At 39.6% G+C, this 21,606-nt stretch overlaps 1 protein-coding gene across 1 annotated transcript in view; it reads right to left on the reverse strand.

The window, feature by feature from the left end:
• Window positions 1-21,606, reverse strand: part of PPP4R4 (protein phosphatase 4 regulatory subunit 4) — a 54,745-nt gene that overhangs the window by 10,104 nt on the left and 23,035 nt on the right. Inside the window, exons 12-20 of the mRNA XM_077780876.1 lie at window positions 19,038-19,143; window positions 17,239-17,386; window positions 13,712-13,856; window positions 10,593-10,634; window positions 10,426-10,500; window positions 3,058-3,127; window positions 2,556-2,642; window positions 2,161-2,254; window positions 1,023-1,093 (exon numbers count right to left, since the gene is read on the reverse strand). Coding sequence (XP_077637002.1) covers window positions 1,023-1,093; window positions 2,161-2,254; window positions 2,556-2,642; window positions 3,058-3,127; window positions 10,426-10,500; window positions 10,593-10,634; window positions 13,712-13,856; window positions 17,239-17,386; window positions 19,038-19,143 — 838 coding nt within the window. The remainder of the gene's footprint in view (window positions 1-1,022; window positions 1,094-2,160; window positions 2,255-2,555; window positions 2,643-3,057; window positions 3,128-10,425; window positions 10,501-10,592; window positions 10,635-13,711; window positions 13,857-17,238; window positions 17,387-19,037; window positions 19,144-21,606) is intronic.

Genomic DNA, 21,606 nt, shown 5'->3' on the forward strand with positions numbered 1-21,606 from the left:
TTCTTTACACTAAAAACTTACCACAGCCCAATAATTTTCAGCCAAGACTTCTAAGGCAAAAAGTTAAAAATATACACAAACAGCCATTAGCAATTTTTAGCAATATATTTTCCCTTATTCACTGTATCTTTCTGCGCTCTATTATATAAGCCAACGGTCAGCAAACTACATGTCTGTAAGCCAAATCGTGACTGCTGCCTGTTTTTATAAATAGAACTTTATTGGAACACGGCTATCCCTATCCATTATCTACTGTTTATGGCTACTTCCGCTCAACAGTAGAGTTGAGTAACTGTGACAGAAATCAATTTGGCCAAGAAAGCCTAGAATATTTACTATCTGGCCCTTTACAGAAAAAGTCTGCTGACCCCTGGTAGAAATATTCAAATATGTAATATTGCAAATGTTTGGCTACATGTGATTCACCATGAAGCCCTACTGTTTTTAACTTCTTTAAAAATCACTGCAAAACTTTTAATCTGTGCCCCAGGAGGTCCTCAGACTATGGAAGAACCTCCTAGACTACTATCCTTTCTCTCTTTCAAAAGTATTGAGCTCTGGGTCTTGATGGTGAAAGATAAATGGCAGAGTCCAGTATTTTCTCAGTTGTAGGGAAAGGTTTAATCATTTAGGCATTTGATAAAGATACAAGTTTAGGGAAAACACTGTATCTAGAAGTGGCATTTAAAGAAAACAGTAATTCATTAAATTTAGCAATGCTTCAACAGTAAATAAATGTTTAAAAATTTTTAAAAAAGGGGGGAGGTGCCTGAGTGGCTCAGTCGGCTAAGTGTCTGACTTTGCCTCAGGTCATGATCTTATGGTTCAGGGGTTCAAGCCCCATGTCGGGCTCTGTGCTGGCAGCTCAGAGCCTGGAGCCTGCTTCAGATTCTGTGTGTCTCTCTCTCACTCTGCCCCTCCCCCGCTCACACTCCGTCTGTCACTTGACAATAAATGCTAAAAAAAATTTTTTTTTAATTTAAATTTAGCAATTTTCTTAAATAGCTCAGATTTCTACTTACCAGTTAGTGAAACCACAGAAGTCTTTCCTAACCCTGAGACGGAAGGGGTATATCCTCCTGTAGAACTTTTGCTAGAAAAGAAGGTGATTTGTTTTAAAATACAAGAACATGCTTCTGTCACCCTAGTCATTAGGCATTTGGTCTTTTTAAATCCTGCTTAATGCTCTCCTCTAACTCTGATGAAAACACAGTTGCTACTTTTACTTCTCATTTATTCTTTACATTCCGTGCCTCACAACAACTACTCTTTCTTTACCTTAAAAGCATTTCCTTAAACTTGCTACAGCAGAATCAGTTTTTCTTTTGATGCTCAACTACAACAGATAATATGGATAAAATTTCCCTGGAAGTAACTCATCTCCAGTTATAATCTCATTGTCCATCTTGAGATCACGCTATTGATTAGGAACTTCAGGTCGATCTATTGAGAATGTCCAAAAATGCAGCTGAAAATCTAGACTAAGCTATCTTTAACAAAAGGAAAACATATTTTTCCCATGCCATGCTATTTTTCTTGACAAATACTTACATTTATGTTTACTTAAAGTTACTTTCATTTAAGGATATGCAGCTCTTACATACCACACGTGTACAACACATATTAAAAATCATGGTCACTGAATTTACGCTGACTCGCTCCTAATCTTAACTGTCGATCATCCAGTGTGCGGGGCCAATGGGGAAACTAGACATTCATCTATCGTAAAGAGAACTGTTGTGATCATTCTGCCATAAAAAACATGCCAGTGCTTCTTTATAGAAAGAAACAATATCAACAGCAAATGGATGTCCACATTCACTTAGCAAATGGGACACGTCCATACCCACTTAGAAGTTGAGTGGTGCATAGGATAGAGCACCACCTCCTTCATAAAACAATATATGGATTCCATGGTGTTATGATACAGCCCCAAGGCAGTAAGTCTTCCTAGAATGCCAAAATACCTATTATTCAAATTGGTAGACTTAGAATTTTTTTTCATATAAAATCCTTACAGAAGAACACTTATAATCTATTGACCAGTAAAAATCCCAAAATTAATCCTGATTTTATATAATATAAATATTTCACATAAGCCAAAATAAGTAACCATAAAATAAAAATTGGGTTAAAACATGAATAGCTGACATATCATACCTAGCACACTTGTCCAAGTTGCCGTATTTCGCATGAAAAGCTTGATTATTAAAAGACTGGCTTCGGATCAGTTTGGATTTCTTGGTTTCTTTGCCTGGAGTAAAAAGCAGAAGGAAAACGCAGCTGTTCGGTTCATCCTAAGCTGCCCTAAGCCCATCCCCTTGCCAATTCCCCCTCCCTTTCATTAGGCACAGATTTGTCCAGCCTCCTTTCCTCAGTCTGAGCTAACCGGAGTATCTCTTACCCCTACTGCTCATCAGGAACTCCCCAAACAATGAATGATAAAAGGTAAAAGGTGTTTTAGAATAATACATCTCATCGAATGGAGTGACTTTCCCTATAACCGATTTTATGAAAGGGAAAAAGAAGACCAAAAAAAAGAAGCTATTTCTTACTTGTCGATGGGGTGCTGGTTCCAGAAGGTCCAGGAACAGAGATGGGGATGCTCTTGGGCAGGGATGTTGGTGTCTTGGCGTCTCTACCTAAAACAAACTCTGTTTTAAATGCTGTAATCTCCTCCTAGCTCTTCATGTCCATAAGCACACAAGACAACACAGAGAATATGCGTCCTACTGGCAGGAAGCGCTCTCTCCCAAATATGCTTCATTTATACATCACATATTTCAGGCTTAGCTGTTCAGTGACCCAGTTCACAGCAGCACTGCTGTCGTCAGACTTTAAGTTTCCCCGTGGAGGATCTGAACTTCCACACTGGCTCCCACCATTTACTCATGAATTCCTAAATCGGTACCACATGAAACAGCCAATTTTTGAAAACAACTTTTAAGAAAGTGAAGCAATTTTTTCTGTATCAACTCTTCAGCACGGCCTGCCAGCACACCAGGACACAACATTAACCGTGTAACTTAGTGGTTAAGACACCGGAAAACTACTCACGTTTCTTTTCAAAGCTTTTCTCACTCACGGGCCTCCCATTGCTCTGTTGCTTCTCTTTCTCTAACTGTTCCTATTATTAAAACAGTATGTTAGAGGGGCGCCTGGGTGGCTCAGTCGGTTAAGCGTCCGACTTCGGCTCAGGTCATGATCTCGCGGTTTGTGTTCGAGCCCCACGTCGGTCTCTGTGCTGACGGCTCGGAGCCTGGAGCCTGTTTCAGATTTTGTGTCTCCCTCTCTCTGATCCTCCCCTGCTCGTGCTCTATTTCTCTCTCAGAAATAAATAAAACATTAAAAAAAAAAAAAAACCCAGTATGTTAGCAGGAAAGGTTAAGTGTAAATAGATTTATAAAACTCTTCTCCTTTTATTATTTTTTTAAAGTTTATTTGAGAGAGAGACGTTGGGAAGGACAGAAGAGACGCAGAGAGAAAATCCCAAGCAGGCTCCACGCTTAGCACAGACCCTGACGTGGGGCTCAGTCCCATGAACCATGAGATCATGACCTGAGCAGAAATCAGGAGTTGGACACTTAACCAACTGAGCCACCCCGGTCCCCGAAAACTCTTCTACTGAGAAATTAAGCATTACAGATACAAATACGGTTCACAAAAATGCCTTAGCAAAGAATTGTTTCCAAATTACTGTCTGAAGAAGTCAAGGTTCTTTCGGATTTGTGTTCTTTTAACAGCTACAGAATTGTGCCCTGGGAGGTCTGTCAAGCTATCATTAGTATCATTGTTATAATGAGCCTTTATATTCTAGAAGGTATTTACCAATGCTCATTGGCAAAATATTGGTTATTAGCAGTCATTTCCATTTCTGACGGGTAAGTGGCAAAGTAATATTTTCCTTTAAAAGACTCAGAGAAAAAAGAAATGGTGTTTTAGATATTTTTAGATGTTTTATTGAAGTATAACATATGTAAAGCAAGTGCACACAGCTCAATGAATTTTCCCAAAGTGAACACATATAACCATCTTCCATACCTAGAAATAAAACGTTACCAAAATTGTTTATCCCAAAAAAAGAACAAGCAGGCAAGAAAAGCAATAAATATACTAAGTTCTGGGCAAACTTAGCATAACTGCTACACCCAGGGTGCCTGGCTGGCTCAGTTGGAGGATCATGTGACTCTTGATCTCGGGGTCGTGAGTTCAAGCCTCACACTGAGTGTGGAACCTACTTAAAATTCAAACAAAAACCAAAAAAACACCACTACACTCGGCAACTGGAGAACGTGCATTCTTTTCAATCGTACATGTAAAGAAAAACAGGGAGAAAATAGACAACAGATTTAAAAAAATTCTACTTAGAATCGGTCTACATAAAAAAAGAACCCAATGGAAACTCTAACACTGCAAATAAAGCATGTGAAACTGAAAAATAAATGTCACTAAGTGGGCTCACAAGTAATGTTATCTACTTCCTCCACCTTTTCCTCTATTATCTGGATCACATTAATCACAGCTGTCTTCAAGTTCACTAACTCCAATACCAGGATCATCTGTGGATTTCTATTGCCTGATTTTTGTCTTGGATTCAGGTCATTTGGGTTCTAAAAGTTTTCAGGGCCTGCTTGTGCTCTACACCTCCTACTGCTGGCAATCCTGAACTTTACTCTTTGTTCAGAAGGCTGCTGAAGTCGAGCAACTGGCTTTCCAGATTTCCACTGAAGTGTGTAATCTCACAGAACAATTCTCCACAGAGAGAAAATACAAAGAAGTCAGTGGGAATTTGAGAGCTGAATACAGCCTTGGGAATAAAAACACTGGATGGGCTCAGCAGCTGAAATGCAGGGGACAGGAAAAGAGTCAGTGACACTGAAGCCACATCAACAGAAGTTATTCACTTTGAATAACAAAGTTCAAGGAAAGAAAAAAAATGAACAAAACCTCATGGACCAATGGGCCCATATCAAAAGGTCTAACACCTGGAACTGAAGACCCAGAAGTAGAAGAGTGAACACATACTTAAATAAATAATGGCTCAAACCTTCCCCAATTTGGGAAATGATACACATTTACAGATTCAGGAACTGAGCAGATCCAAAACAGATAAATTTGAAGGAAATCATGCCTAAACACATCAGAAGCAAACTGCTAAAAATAAAAGAGGGAAAAAAAATCTTCAAAGTAACCCAAAAGCAACATTACATACAGAATAATAATCTGAATGAGAGCTAATATTTTATCAGATGCTACAGAGACCAGAACATATCTTTAAAGCACAGTTAAGAGAAAGGCTGTCAACCCAGAATGCCATATCCAGCGAGAACAGCCTTCAGGGGCCAAGGCAAAACATATTTCAGATAAGAGAAAACTAAGAAAAAATGTCACAAAATACCTGCACCCCAAGAACAACTAAAGACAGTTCTTCAGGCCAAAGGGGAAAAAAATAACAGAGGGAAGTTCGGATGCTAAGCAATGAATGAAGAGTACTAGAAATTGTAAAAATAAGAAAGTAAAAACAGGAGTTTACTCTCTTAAATTCTTCAAAGATACAGATCACAACTTAAAGCAAAAATTATTACACTGACTACTGGGGTTTCCAATAGAGATATAATTCATGTAACAATTATAACATAAAGAAAGGGTAGAGAGATCTGTATCATTGTTAAATGAAGTGGTACAATATTAACAATTAGTAGACTTTTTTTTTTTTCTAGGAGAGAGAGAGAGACAGCGTGAGCAGGGGAGGGTCAGAGAGAGAGGGAGATACAGACTCTGAAATAGGCTCCAGGCTCTGAGCTGGCAGTCAGCACAGAGCCCGACGCGGGGCTCGAACCCACAAACCGCGAGATCATGACCTAAGTGAAAGTCGGACGCTTAACCGACTAAGCCACCCAGACGCCCCAACAATTAGTAGACTTTAAAGGATTAGGTATATAGTAACCTCTAGATAAAACCACCAAAAAAAATTTTTTTTAAAAAAGAACAGAACAGGGGCGCCTGGGTGGCTTAGTTGGTTAAGCGTCCGACTTTCGCTTAGGTCATGATCTCGCGGTTTGTGGGTTCGAGCCCCGCGTCGGGCTCTGTGCTGACTGCCAGCTCAGAGCCTGGAGCCTGTTTCAGTCTGTGACTCCCTCTCTCTCTGACCCTCCCCTGCTCACGCTGTCTCTCTCTCTCTCTCTCCTAGAAATAAATAAAAATATTAAAAATAAAAAAATAAAAAGAACAGAACAGAAAAGAGGAAGAGAAAGAGGAGAGACAGAACACCAACCACTAACGTAAGGATGAAACAGAGGTCATCACCACGGATCCTACATGTATTCGAATAATATAAGAATATAAACAACTCTATGGGAGCAAATTTGACAGCTTAGATGACAGAATTTGACTATGGGAAACAAATTATCAAGTTTACAAAAGAAGAAATAAAAAATCTTAACAGATTATTAGCTATTAGTAGTTGAATCAATTATCAAAATTCTTTCCAAAATGAAAACAAAGGGCTTTGATAGTTTCACTAGTGAATTCTATCAAACACTCAAGGAAAAAATAAAAACAATTTTATAGAAACTCCAGAAAACAGAGGAAGAGGAATTAAGAGGAATTGGTAATACTACACATCTTATTTTATAAGGCCCATAACTCTAACACCAAATTTAAAAGTCCCAAAAATGACAAAAAAGGAAATTTTAGACTAATTTCACTGTGAATATAGATGCAAAAGTCCCTTTAAAAACTAGCCAAGAATCCAACAATATACAAAAGGATAATCAAGTATAGTTTATCCCCCAAATACAAGATTAATTTACCATTAAAAAAAATCAAGGTAATTTGGGGTGCCTGGTTGGCTCAGTTGGTTGAACATCTGACTTCAGCTCAGGTCATGATCTCGTGGTTCATGAGTTCAAGCCCTGCATCAGGCTCTATGCATATCAGCACAGAGCCTACTTTGGATCCTCTGTACCCCCTCTCTCTGCCCCTCCCCTGCTCATGCTTTCTCTCTCTTAAAAATAAACATCTAAAAAATGTTTTTAATTAAAAATAATAAAAAATAAAGAATACAGTGGTTTAACAGGATGAATAAACAAATGTCATTTCTAAATATGAAGGAAGAACATTTCACAAAATTCAATAATCATTCATACAAACCCTCAACAAACTAGGAATAGGAGGGAATTTCCACAATTTGATAAAGGGCACCCACATCAAACCTCTTGGTAACATCATACCAAATGGTGAAAGATTGAGCTACTTCCCCCCTAGAATCCATAAAATGACAAAGATGACTGCTTCCATCACTTTAATTTGATTGGAAGTGTTTCATTATACTGTAAGTCCTAGACCTTGCAACCAGACATAAAAAATAAAAGGCATAAACACTGAGTAAGAAGAAGCAATCTTGCTGTACTTAAAGAGCATACAATGGCTCATGTAGAAAATCCTATTAAATCTAAAAACAACTCTAGAACAAATACAAGGTGAATATACAAAAATCAACAGTAATTGACAGCAACGAAATTCTAGAAAGTGAGATTAAAAATTACAATTCCATTTATAATAATGCCCAAAACTATAACATGCCCAGAAATGAATCTAACAAAAGACCTCCTTTAATACTACCAAAATTACACAGAAGAAAGATTAAATTAATGGAGTGGTATACAATGTTCATGGATTAGAAAACTGATTATTAAGATGGCAATCAACCAAACTGATCCATAGATCAATCCTAATTAACAGAATTCTAACAAAAATTCCAGCAGGCTTTTTATGTAAATGGATAAACTGATTCTAAACTTTATAGCAAAATGCAAAGGGCCTAAACTAGTCAAAGCAATTTAAAAAGAACAAAGTTCAAAACCTTAACCTACCTTATTTCAAGAATTACTATAATGTCACAGTGATAGTTTGGAATTGTCAAAAAGATAAACATGTAAGTCAGTGGAACAAAACAGGGAGTCAAGAAATACACACATACATATATGGACAATTTTTTTTAATATGTTAAGGCAATTCAATAAGGGAAGTTTCTGACAAATGGTGCTAGGATTTAACATTCGGATGGGAAAAAACATACAAAACTAATTGAAATGGACAACAGACCTAACTGTAAAACCTAAAACTAAAATTTCTAGAAGAAAACATACGGAAAAAGTCTTTGTAATTTGGGGAAAGACAATGGATTCTTGGAACAAACAAGCATAAAAAATAAGAGAAAAACATGGGTAAGTGGAAGCTCATCAAAGTTTAAAACTGCCCTTCAAAACACACCATTAAAGAAGTGAAAGATAAGCCACAGACTCAAAGAAAATATTCACAAAATGTGTATCTGACAAAGGAGCTGTATTCAGAGTGTATGAAGAACTCTTGCATCTCAAGCGCACAACAAACAATCCATTTAAATATCTGAAAACAGGGGCGCCTGAGTGGCTCAGTTGGTTGGGCTTCTGACTTTTGGTTTCAGCTCAGGTCATGATCTCTCAGCCGTAGGATCAAGCCCCATACAAAGCCCCATATCCGGCTCTGCTGCCAAGAGTGCAGAGCCTGCTTGGAATTCTCCCTCCCTCCCTCTTTGCCCCTTCCCTGCTTGCATGGGCGCGTGTGCTCTCAAAATGAATAAGCAAACCTAAAAAATCTGAAAACAGACTTCATCAAATAAGAAACAAGGATGGGCAATAAACAAACAGAAAGATGTTCAACATCACTAGGTATCAGGGATATACAATTTGAAATCACAATGAGGCACGATTACGTACCCACCCTATCGAGCTGAGAGGATATGGGGTAACTGAAGCTCTCCACCACAGCTGATGGGCATGTAAAATGGTACAGCAACTTTGTAAAGCTGTTTTTTGTTTTTATTCATTTTATTTTTTTATTTAAAAAATTTTTTGAACATTTATTTATTGCTGAGAGACAGAGAGAGATAGAGTGCTAGGAGAGGAAAGTCAGAGAGACAGGGAGACACAGAATCTGAAGCAGGCTCCAGGCTATGGGCTGTCAGCATAGAGCCCAACGTGGGGTTCAAACTCACAAACTGCAAGATCATGACCTGAGCTGAAGTCAGATGCTTAACTGACTGAGCCACCCGGGCACCCTGTCTTTTGTTTGTTTTTAAATTAAGCATGCCCTACTATCCAATCCAGTCATTCCATTCCTAGGTATTTCCTAGGTTTGAAGACTTCTTCATATGCTCACCCAAAGACTTCTTCATAAATGATCATAGCAACTTTATTTCTAATATCCCCAAACTAGAAGTAACTCAAGTACTCATGAGAGGTGGATAAACACGGGGCACCTGGGTAGCTCAGTCAGGTAAGCATCCGACACTTAATTTCAGCTCACGTCACGACCTCACGGTTCATCGATCTCACGGTTCGTGAGATCAAGACCCAAGTCAGACTCTGTACTATCAGCAGAGCCTGCTTGGGATTCTCTCCCTCCCTCTGCCCCTCCCCTGCTCATGTGCTCTCTCTCTCTCAAAGTAAACATTTTTTTTAAAAAAGATTTCTAATTTAAAATAAAAGAGGTGGATAAGCAATCTGTGGTATGTCTGTAATGCGGAATACTACTCAGAAATAAAAGGAATGAACTACTGATACCTACAACTGCGTGGATGACTGTCAAAACAATTATGCTGGTAGAAAGAGGCATGAACCGAAAATATTATACATAAACTTAGATAAATTCTAGTTGCTCACGGATGGAATTCGAGGATATTATGCTAAGTGAAATAAGTCAGGCAGAGAAGGACAGATACCATATGTTTTCACTAACAAGCGGAACAGGAGAAACTTAACAGAGGACCGTAGGAGAGGAGGAAGGGGGAAAAATAGTTAAGGAGAGGGAGGGAGACAAACCACAAGAGACTCTTAAATACTGAGAACAAACTGAGAGTTGATAATGGGGTGGGGGAGAAGGGAAAAGGGGTGATGGGCACGGAGGGCACTTCTTGGGCTGAGCACTGGGTAGTATATGGAAACCAACTCGACAATAAGCTATATTTAAATAAATAAATAAATAAATAAATTCGAGTTGCCTGCTAATTTATAGATAGAAACTAGGTGAGTGGTTCTGGGGCACCTGAGGATTACAAAGGGGCACGAGGAAACTCCTGAGGGAATGGAAATGTTCGGCATTTTGACTGCGGTGATGATTTCATCAAACTGTACCCTTTAAATATATTCAGTTAATTATATGCCAATTATACTTCAATAAAGTAGTTGTTTTTTAAAGGTTTTCAAACATAGTTTTCCTTCTAGTCCACAAAAGAGATTTCAAAAAATCAGGACTCTTTTTTAGTCGTTTAGGAAGGAGAAAAGCAGTCTGAAATGGAAGGAAATTACTTATTGGGGTGCATAATGAAACCAGCTAACATCGGTCAGAAAGAAGTAGGTGTGTGCACACGTGCAAACAACGTACCATTTCCATAAGAAGGAGTTCTTCTCTTTCTTTCTCTTGATCCAACAAATCTTTTTCATAAAACTTTTTCTGAAACTAAGTTTAAAGTTTAAAAATGAAGTTATGAAACACTCTGATGAGTTTCTGCCAATTTTTAAATACTGATTGAGCATAAAGCCTGTGCTTACCGCATCCATCGACATTTCCATTCTGTCCAGCTCCAACACGGTCTAAAAGCAAAGTTGTGAAAATTATTTGGCAGTGATTAAATTAAACCAACTGATCAGTTCTCAAAAAGGATCCTTTTCCAGAAGGAGGTTCAAAGAGGAGACTTCTCCACTCTATGGGAAGGCTGAATTAGAAACCCTCTGAGGTTCTTTCCCCATTTGACACTGTGCTTTTAACCAACCTCCTAGCGCCAGGCTCCACTGTCACTTGTAAACGATTTTAACCTTAAGGAGGGCAAGTCTAGAGGAACACCTTGGACACAAAACACACACAAATTATCGAACTTCCAATAACCCTCAGTGCCACTCTTCTCTGAATCTTCAGAAACACAAGATAATTTTTGAATTTTTTAAAAGAACGTTTAGCTAAATATACATGAAGCCAACTCCCATTTGGCTTAAAATCCTAGTTCCCTTCTGCTGAAATGTTCGATCATTAGGACATTCTAACCATTAAGAAAGACTATGCCCTGAAAGTATTTCCCAATTTAGTATTTCTCTTTCAGAACACATTAGTCTGAAACAAATCATTTCAATCAAACAGGGGTCCATCTGACCCAGCATTCTGACTGACGGAGAACAGTACCGCTCACTCTGATGGTCCAGATAAAAGTAGATTTATATACACTTGTGCCCAAGCTAGCCATTGCACACATAATATTTGAGGATTTTTATGCAGAAATTCAGGAAAATATTGTAATTCATGCCATGAAATATTCCTTTTAAATAAAATTACTTCCCATCTTAAAAAACTGACTAGCATAAGCCGGGCCATTTTTATCCCAAAGTTTTGTAGGGTGAGATTCCTCAGTGCTTCCCATTACAAGACCTCCGTTTGATAAGCATTTTACTATAGAATTTTCATGGGCTTGATTGACTTCCTCATGTGACATATAATAAGCTCTAGTCTTGTAAATTACTAATCCATTAATTATATCTTATAATTCATTATCATGGGGCTAGTTTATATTATCTTTTGAGTTAATAAATTCTTTTAAAAAGCAACTAATGCTCTTATCTTCATTACTGTGAAAGTGAACTCCATTGCCTAAATTTCTGTAATTAAATGGTAAGGACAGAAATGTCTGGTAGAAACAAATACATATCACACACACATATGTGTATATATGTATACTCTATTTATATGTTTTTAGATTTAGGTGCGTTTCCAGACCCTGGGTATTTCTGGTTAGTTTAGTTGGTAAAAGAGGAATTCGCACTTCAGTAAAACAAGAATATACTAATTAATACTAAGTTATCAAATCACTTTATTAAAAAGTTCCTCATGTAGCATCTAGCATTGATATCTAAGAAAAAAAAGAAAAGAAATCAAAGGATTCTTTTTTTTCCCTCACCATCGATGCTAAGTTAAAAGGCATTAATAAATTAATTCCTCTCAGTACAAATAAATGCTCAGAAACTATGTGTCCTGAAGTTCACACTCAGATTTGTGACAGTAACCACTTTCATTTGACTTAATCTCTTTTTAAAAAATTTTTTAATAGTTTATTTATTTTTGAGACAGAGAGAGAGACAGAGCATGAGCGGGGGAGGGGCAGAGAGAGAGGGAAACACAGAATCCAAAATAGGCTCCAGGCTCTGAGCTGCCAGCACAGAGCCCGACACAGGGCTCGAACCCACAAACCGCGAGATCATGACCTGAGCTGAAGTCAGACACTTAACCAACTGAGCCACCCAGGTGCTCCCATTTGACTTAATCTTACAAAAATATTAGTTACACGTTCAGCAAAATGTTTCAGAAGACTACAAAGTATTTTCAGGAGTGCTTCACCAACCCAAATTTTGGCTGTTTTAGTTTTGTAACATGAGCAAACAATCCATGTAAGATTCCGTGCTAAAAACAAAACAAACCAACAAACCCATAAGGACATGATGTCACATGCCTGAAAAAAGAATGCTCTCGGGGTAAGAGACCCACATTCCAGCCCCGGCTCGGCTACTTGCTAAGATGATGCCACATGACAGTTACTATCCCTAGGCCTCAAGCTTCTGAAACATCAAACAGACCTTGAAGGCCCTTCCAGGGCTAACTTTCTATGAAGTGTGACTTTCCCAATTTCACCAACAAAGATTTCCTGGATTATAACCACTTATAAATCAAGTTTGGTGGATAAAGTATTCATTATTAGTTGAACGGTATTTATTAAGCACCTCAAATGTGTCAAAAGCTCTCTCTCATGGTGCTTGTATTAGTGGTAATACAGGTTGAATGTCTAAGTGCCCCCTCCTACACTGTTGGTGGGAATGTAAGCTGGTGCAGCCCTCTGGAAAACAGTGTGGAGGTTCCTCAAAAAATTAACAATAGAACTCCCCTAGGACCCAGGAATAGCACTGCTAGGGATTTACCCAAGGGATACAGGAGTGCTGATACATAGGGGCACATGGACCCCAATGTTCATAGCAGCACTCTCAACAATAGCCAAAACATGGAAAGAGCCTAAGTGTCCATCAACTGATGAATGGATCAAGAAGATGTGGTTTATCTATATGATGGAACACTACACGGCAATGAGAAAGAATGAAATCTGGCCGTGTGTAGCAACATGTATGGAACTCGAGGGTGTTATGCTAAGTGAGATAAGTCAGGCAGAGAAGGATAGATACCACATGTTTGCACTTATAAGTGGAACAGGAGAAACTTAACAGAGGACCATGGGGGAGGGGAAGGGGAGGAAATCGTTGGGGAGAGGGAGGGAGACAAACCAGGAGAGACTCTTGAATACCGAGAACAAACTGAGGGCTGATGGGGAGTGGGGGAGAGGGGAAGGGGGATGATGGGCATGGAGGAGGGCACTTGTGGGGATGAGCACTGGGTGTTGTATGGAAACCAACTTGACAATAAACTATAAAAAAAAAAAAAAAGAAAGAAAGAATGTCTAAGCACCCCTCGGAAGGAACTTTACACTGTAGCGCACATCAGCCCAGTCCGTTACTAATGCTACTCCAGCAATGATAGAACCATGTTAACGCATCGCTAGCCCGTCAAGCTAAAGCAGGGAAGCTGTGACCGGCACTGTCTTCGCGCAAGAAATGCCAAATGTGGCAAGAGTGGTACTTACTCTTTTTACAATAGCCAGAACATCTTTATCCTTTTCTTGACAGAGGAGTTTCCGCACACACATTTCTAACTGCTGAAGTAGATGCTTATCTGCAGGGATCTTCAGAGTAGATTTCACTTTGGGCAACAAGTAGCAAAGTTTCATTCTATAATAAATTAAAAGACTATTTACTTTTGAATGGATTCAATAACTAAGAATAACAGTGCGAAATGAAAAGGAAATTCAAAACTTCGGATGATCTGGGGGCTTGATTATCATTTAGCAAATGTTTGGTGGCATGCCTGTTAGAAGTCGAGCATTGGTTATTCTGGGTGCTGAGATACAACAGTGAATAAAACCAACCAAATCCATTGCTCTCACGGAGCGGACACTGTAGTATGGGGTAGGGAAGGAAGAATAAGGAAACGAGTAAAGTATCTGTCTGAGAGTGCTAAGTGCCATGGACAAAAATAAAGCAGGAAAAGACAAGGGAGTATCAGAGGAGGGGTAGTAGTTTTACATCACGTGGTCATAGAGGGTTTCAGCAAAGGTTTCGCTGAAAAGATAATATTTAATCAAACACTTATTAAAGAAAATTAGGGAATAAGTAATGTGAACATCTAGAGAAGAGCATTTCAGACAGGAACCTGCAGTATGCAGAAACAGCCTACAGGGGGAGCCTGACTTGGGTGTTACCCCAAATTGGCAAATCGACCCAAATAGACAAATTGGCTGTCGTGGATAGGACGTGGAGAAACAGGCACCCTCTTGCACTGTTGGTGGGAATGTAAACTAGTTTAGGCAGGAGATGGCGGCCGCCTGAACCAGCGTGGTAGCATCAGGAGGGGAGAAGTGTTCAGACTCCGTATGTTTTGCAAGCAGCGGTGTGTGCTAAGGAACTGTGGGAGATGGGGGGAAGGCAGAAAGGAGGTAAGGTTTTGACCCGAGCAGATGGCAAGATGAGATGGTTATTTGCACGGATGGAGAAGACTGCAGAAGCAAGGGCAGGTGTGGATGCGGGGAGGGTCGGGGCGGTTTATTTTTGGGCAGATTGAGTCTGAGTCCGGCGTGCCATGGAAATGCTAGGTGGGCAGCCAGCTCGACGCGTCTCCTGTGCAGGAAGGACACTCAGGCTGGAGACACAGTCTGGAATCTCCAGCACACAGATGATTCGCAAGCTGTGAGACTGGAAAGATCGTCAAGGCCATTAAGTGCGGTTTGAGAAGATAAAAAGACAGAGTCTAGGCACCATCCCAGTCTACATAAGGCAGCAACACGCAGCCTGAAGAATGCCAGAGAGATGAGAGGCCGCCCAGGGCAGCACAGAAAACCTTCCAGAAAGACGCTGTGCAGAAAGTGCTTGCTTTGCTATGCTACCACTCTAGAGTGCGGCCAGCACTGGGTTTACAGAGCGATGCCTGCAGCTGTACGTGCTTGGGCTGCTATATTCATTCATTCCTCTCGGTGCTCTCCAGATTATTATTTTTTTACTTCGACGCCAAACCCAAGACAACCAAGTCCCATTCCTAGAGTTTCTGGGACGACTTGTCACTTGACCCTGCAGTTGAGGATTCTCCACGTACAAAAATTTGCTTTTTATTCAACCGAACAGGTGAAAGAGGCTCTTCCTCTAGAATATTCAGCTCCGTTCATAGCAATAATGGTCTCGAACTCATTTGGAGTTCCCCACAGATCCTGGTGATGCTTTCTCTCAATTAAGGCCCCCAGTTACCTGAAAGAGAATCTTTAGCATTTCTGGCAAAGGGGAAGATTCCTTTGAATACCAACGGTCTTGCCAGCCTTCACCCTGTCTAGGCTCCGTGAATTTAAGTTTTAAACATTCACGTAAGGAAAAACAAAAATAATTAACAGTCTACGGACACTTCATTCTTCATTAACTCTAGGCAAGTCTTGAAAACATATTTTCAACAGAAGCTACCCAAAGCCACAATGGTGATTTCTGAGAATCCTGGGTCCATGAGATTATAAAGATTTTAAGATCAGGTCTCACACCCTTTCTGGTAAGCTAACCCTTCATGTACAATATCTCAGGTATTTATCTCTCAAAACACCCTATGAATTAGGTACTAAGGAAATCCATGCGCAGAGAGATTATGTAACTTTCCCAAGGACACACAGCTAGTACACAGCTAGAAATCAGCTCAGGCGGCAGGGCTCCAGAATCCCTTGTCCTACGTGCACGATCCCACCACACTTGCCTGGGATGGCCCTCGTTCTATCTACACATCTCTGCAGAGCTGGGCAAATGCTTTTGTATCCAAAAGCCGATTAGTGTATGGTGTTGCTGGACCCATTTGTTTGGCGGGCAGTTACCCAGGCAGAAGAGTGGGAACCAAGACAAACTGCTATGCAATCATCTCTCACCCCCAAAATAACCAAAATTCACATAGCAATGTTCAATAAATCTTCATTTGGTTTTTGAATTGACAGGGTGCTTTCTCTTAGGGTCAATGCTATTTTCAGCCACACTGACCTGGGTTAGAGATGATTTCATTTCCTCTCAGGTTTTTGTTTTAAAGTTTATGTATTTATTTTGAGAAAGAGAGTGAGAGAGAGAGCGGGAGAGGGGTAGAGAGAGGGAGAGACAGAATCCGAAGCAGCCTCCTCGCTGTCAGCGCAGAGCCCGATAGGAGGCTCAAACTCATGATCCGTGAGATCAAGACCTGAGCCAAGGGGCACCTGGGTGGCTCAGTCGATTAAGCATCCGACTTCGGCTCAGGCCATAATCTCACGGTTCTTGGGTTCGAGCCCCGTGTCGGGCTCTCTGCTGTCAGCTGGCTCAGAGCCTGGAGCCTGTTTCAGATTCTGTGTCTCCCTCCCTCTCTCTGATCCTCCCCTGTTCACACTGTCTCTATCTCTCTCTCTCTCAGAAATAATTAAAAATATTAAAAAGAAAAAGAGACCGGAGCCAAGATCAAGAGTCGGCCACTTAACTGACTGAGCCACCCAGGTGCCCCTCGTTTCCCTTCAAATTACTTTTGTCATCTGCTTGATTAAGTGAGAATTCATCATAGTGGGAGCTGCTTTTCTAGGGCCACAACTTCAATTTGCAAAATGTTTGCCACATGGTGAGATTCATTCGTTACGTAGCACAGAGAAGATGTGCAGAATACTGAAGCCAATGCGGTTGTGTTTTCTGTAGTTTCTTACACTAAAAATATAAAACAAAAACCAATCTCTTGATTGCCTCTAAAAATGGACGGAACTTCGCCCGTCAACTTTGAATTTTTTCTTTAGTCTTAGAAGATCCTTAGAATATCTGCTCAACCTTCTCCTGATGCCAGTGTGTGTATCCAAGTGGCAGGAGACACCTGCCCGTCTGCCTTTGACTATTGGTCTCTCAACCCAATATACAAAAGACCTAAGACACTGTTAAAAGATGATGCTTCTGAGTCTTACTGAGGCTCATCAAGTAAGACTACAAGGAATTTCAAAGTAAGTACACATTATTTACTTGTTTCTTAATTGACTATTAAAAATTTGATTTTGCATGGTCACTATAGTTGATAATGGGTTGGGTACCATACCTCACATTTGCCACTGGATCGTGTGTCAGTTCAATAGCAGGTAGAAAGAAATATTTACAAAAAAATGATTTGGAAAAGATCTCTATAATAAATTCACAGGTATCCAAAAATCGAAGTCTATTCCAATAACTTTTTCCTTGGCCCAGTTCTAGAAACAACAACAAGAAAGAGAAGTTTAATCTTTCCTACATGAAAGTATATATGACGAAATTAGACACACAAAATCCATGACAAGTTTTTTTTTTTATATCCACAATTTGCTTAGCCAATACAAGAGATAAGAGGGGAAAAAATCATATATCCTAAAGACCTGTAGACTCCCAAATTAAGGACATCTCAAAAAACAAAACAAAACAAAAGTATTAAACATTGCATTCAATTCCGTAAGCATTTATTAAGTACTAAATAACTATACTATTTTTTGGTCGCCCGTTACATGTTAAGTACTCTATACGTATTATCACATTTAAGTTTTTTTTTTAATGTTTTATTTTATATTTAAGAAAGAGAGAGTGCGAGCAGGGGAGGGGCAGAGAGAGACGGAGACAGAATGTGAGGCAGGCTCCAGGCTCTGAGCTGTCAGCATAGAGCCCAACGCGGGGCCAAAACATATTATCACATTTAATCCCAAAAAACAATCCAATGGGTTAAGTCTAGATTTATCCACCTGAGAGGAGGTTCAGAGGTTAAAGTCACAGAGCTGGTAGGGGTAGTGCTGGACTGCAAATGAAAGTCTGTGTAACTTTGAACTCTGAAGTTATATTTGACCAATCAAATTAGTTGCTTTCTTCACCTCGTTTCCACAGAAATGCTCTGAAGTGGTTAATATTGTATTACTGTCAATAATTTAGGTAAACATTTAAAGGATTGTTTTCTCTCAATACACAAATGTTCAAAAGCAAAATTCTTAATATTTAAAGCCAAACAGAATGTCCTTTCAGAGTAAAACTGATTCTAAATGTAAGGTCGTACCACTGAGAAATGAAAATTAAATTGAAACAGAGTCAAAAAGAGAGAGATTAAAGTATACTGAGCATAATTTTTCTTAAATGGAATTTTATACACTCTTAATTTTTTGAAAAGCGGTGATTTATGCTTAAAATGGTGAAGTGCAATAACCAGAAAATCCCATTACCCACCTATGCTGGATAACAAGAGTTTAATAAAAGCATTGAGACACTATGGTCAAAGCAAGTACACAAGAATTAAAAATTCACTAAGTATACATAAGTATGTGACACTTCTTCCAGAATGAACACATTAACTATAGGTTTTTGTCTTAATCTAGCCCTTAGCAAATTAAAATAAATTTGCATTTGTTAACTGATATAATTTTTTAAAACATTACGAACCACGTAGGCTTAACCAGATTCATATTCATGTGTGTATCAACTCTACTCAAGGAAACTAAAAAAATCCTTGCATTCTATTAATATTTAACATAACAACATAAAACGCCACATTCATGGATACTCAACTCATATTTTAGTTCCAAATGTTATTTCATCAGGACTGGGCTTTCACCATAAATGTACATTATTTTAATTTTTCAAGTGTAGAAACTCACTAAAGAAGACCCAGAGTGGTTACTACTTTCATTCATCACAGAATAATCCTATCTTAAAGATTTCTAAAAAACCCCCCAAAATTAACCTAACCTCAAATACAAACACACTCCAGATATTTACCAATATCAGCCTAACAATTCATGGCAAAATGATACACGCAGTAAGTCAGAGCTAACTAAGGCCTATTTGCTTACTTTCTGTTTTTCAAAATGAGAGGTGATAATTACTTACGTTCAATTAATTTTTGAATGACTTCGTGCCTCTGTTCTTGTTTACGATTATAACGTAGAAAAATGCATAGAGTTCGTGAAGCTGCCTTTTGGACAGGTAAGACGTTCTTAAAGAAATAAGAAAGACAATTAAACCAATATAATAATATAATTTTGCTCCACAAATCAATTTTCAGTTTGGGCTAAAAGAGCAGTGTTGGGGCACCTGGGTGGTTCAGTCGGTTAAGCGTCCTACTTCGGCTCAGGTCATGATCTCACAGTTTGTGGGTTTGAACCCCACGTCAGGCTCTGTGCTGACAGCTCAGAGCCTGGAGCCTGCTTCAGATTCTGTGTGTGTCTCTCTCTCTGCCCCTCCCCACTCTGTGTCTCTCTCAAAAATAAACTATTAAAAAAAAAAAAAAAGGAAGAACAGTGCTATCCACCTCTCAAATCAAAGTGGAACTACCCTCATAATTTAATGTTAATACCACTCAGGCATATCAACTAATGTATCACATTACAAAGTTAATTTAGTTTGGCACCATTTCCAAATCATCCAGCTCTGATTTATATATATGATTCTCATTTCTCTGCCATTTCATCTTAGGTGACAGTCTCCCCCAGTACATCTCAGCCCCCCACTCTTAGCCGTTCCCTGGACTTACCTGCAAGAACACAGCCTGTGTCAGATACATCATCAAAAATGTGCCACTTCTAAACTATAAATTTAGAGAGCCCATGATCAGATACACTTTTCAACCGTTCTGGCTTGCTTCTGACTCTTCGAACTCAATGTCATCACTGAGGTCCCTGGTCCACACCACAGATAAAACTTAGAATCCAAGGGACACCACGTCCATAAACTCTTACTAGTGTTCTGTACTTCTTTGTCTTTTGGATTTCTGTCACACCACTGAGCAGGATTCGTTAATTTTAAATGAATCATCTGTCTTTACTGGGTTTGAGTTCAAACTATGTATTAGAGACAAATCTCTCAACCAGATCTATTGTGCCCAGTATAAAATTCACGTACACCATCTCACATATAAGTACTCTAATACATAATTATTAAAGAGTCAGACTGTTACAGGGGGGATCCTTGAAATTCAAGTAGAATAAAACTGTACGCTGCTGCCTTTCTGCTTTAGCTTTCGATTCGAAAGCTGCTGTAGCTTTCGATTTTTTGCACAACAGAAGTAGGGAAAAAAGCTATGTCATTACTCAAAACCTTCCAAAGACTTCCCTTGTTTCAGAGACTACTACCGAGATCCCACATCGTGGCCCTCAAAGTGTGCCGTGCTGGGGGCCCAGCCCCCCTCCACCTCAGGTCTCTACAACTTGCTACACTGGCTTCCCTGCTCCTCACGCAACCACACCATTCCCTATACCCAGACCACTTGTCTTTCAGACATCCGCACGGTAATAACTCCCTTACTTTGTTCAAGCCTCTGCACGAAGCACGCTTGATCAGAGTGGACGTTTCCTGCCACTCTCCACAACAGCACCCTACTCCCCTCGGTCATGCTCCTCGCCCTCTCCCCTGCTTTCCTGCTGTTCACTGTTCTTTCATCCCTGACATACTATACACGTAGGTTTGTTCGCCGCCTGTCTCCAACAGAATTTAAGGTTCCGTGATCATAAGTCCTTTCTCTCTTTTGTTCGCTGCTGTCGTTTGGTACCCAGAAGGGTGCTTGGCATACAGTAAGCTCTCAGTTAATTTTGCTGAAGGAATGTGAATTCTGACCATGAGGTACGGAATTAAAAATGCAAATCTTACGTGGATGGACCTTGAGGGTGTTAGGCTAAGTGAATAAGCCAGGCAGAGAAGGACAGATACCATATGTTTTCACTCATATGTGAAACAGGTAAAATTTAACAGAAGACCATGGGCAAGGGGAAGGGGAAAAAACAGATTAGGAGAGAGAGGGAGGCAAACCATAAGAGACTCTTAAATACTGAGAACTGAGGGTTGAGGGGGTTGGGGGAGAGGGGAAAAGAGGTGATGAGCATGAAGGAGGGCACCTGTTGGAATGAACGCTGGATGTTATATGGAAATGAACTTCACAATAAACAAACAAACAAAAGAAATGAATAGTTCTGGAAATGGTAAAAAGAAAAGTAAATATAAAGGCATTTATCTTTATTTTTTTTTAATGTTTTTTTATTTATTTCTAGTAGAGAGATAGAGAGACAGAGTGAGCAGGGGAGGGTCAGAGAGAGAGGGAGTCACAGACTGAAACAGGCTGCAGACTCTGATCTGGCAGTCAGCACAGAGCCCGACGCGGGGCTCGAACCCACGAACCACGAGATCATGACCTAAGCAAAAGTCGGACGCTTAACCGACTAAGCCACCCAGGCGCCCCTATTTTTAACTACTTACAAAGATAACTGCCTAAAGCAAGAATAGTAGCAATTAATTATGGATTTTATATGATGTAAATTTAAATATATGGTAACAAAGAATTCAAAAGATGGGAAAATAAATGAGAACCACACTGGTCAAATGTTCATACAATGTAGACAAAAATGTATGATATTTAAGGATCCCCTGTGATAAATTGAAGATACATATTATAAAACTGAGACCAGGG

Source organism: Crocuta crocuta, unplaced genomic scaffold (genome assembly GCF_008692635.1).
Source record: "Crocuta crocuta isolate KB4526 unplaced genomic scaffold, BGI_CrCroc_1.0 scaffold299, whole genome shotgun sequence".
Classification (NCBI taxonomy): domain Eukaryota; kingdom Metazoa; phylum Chordata; class Mammalia; order Carnivora; family Hyaenidae; genus Crocuta; species Crocuta crocuta.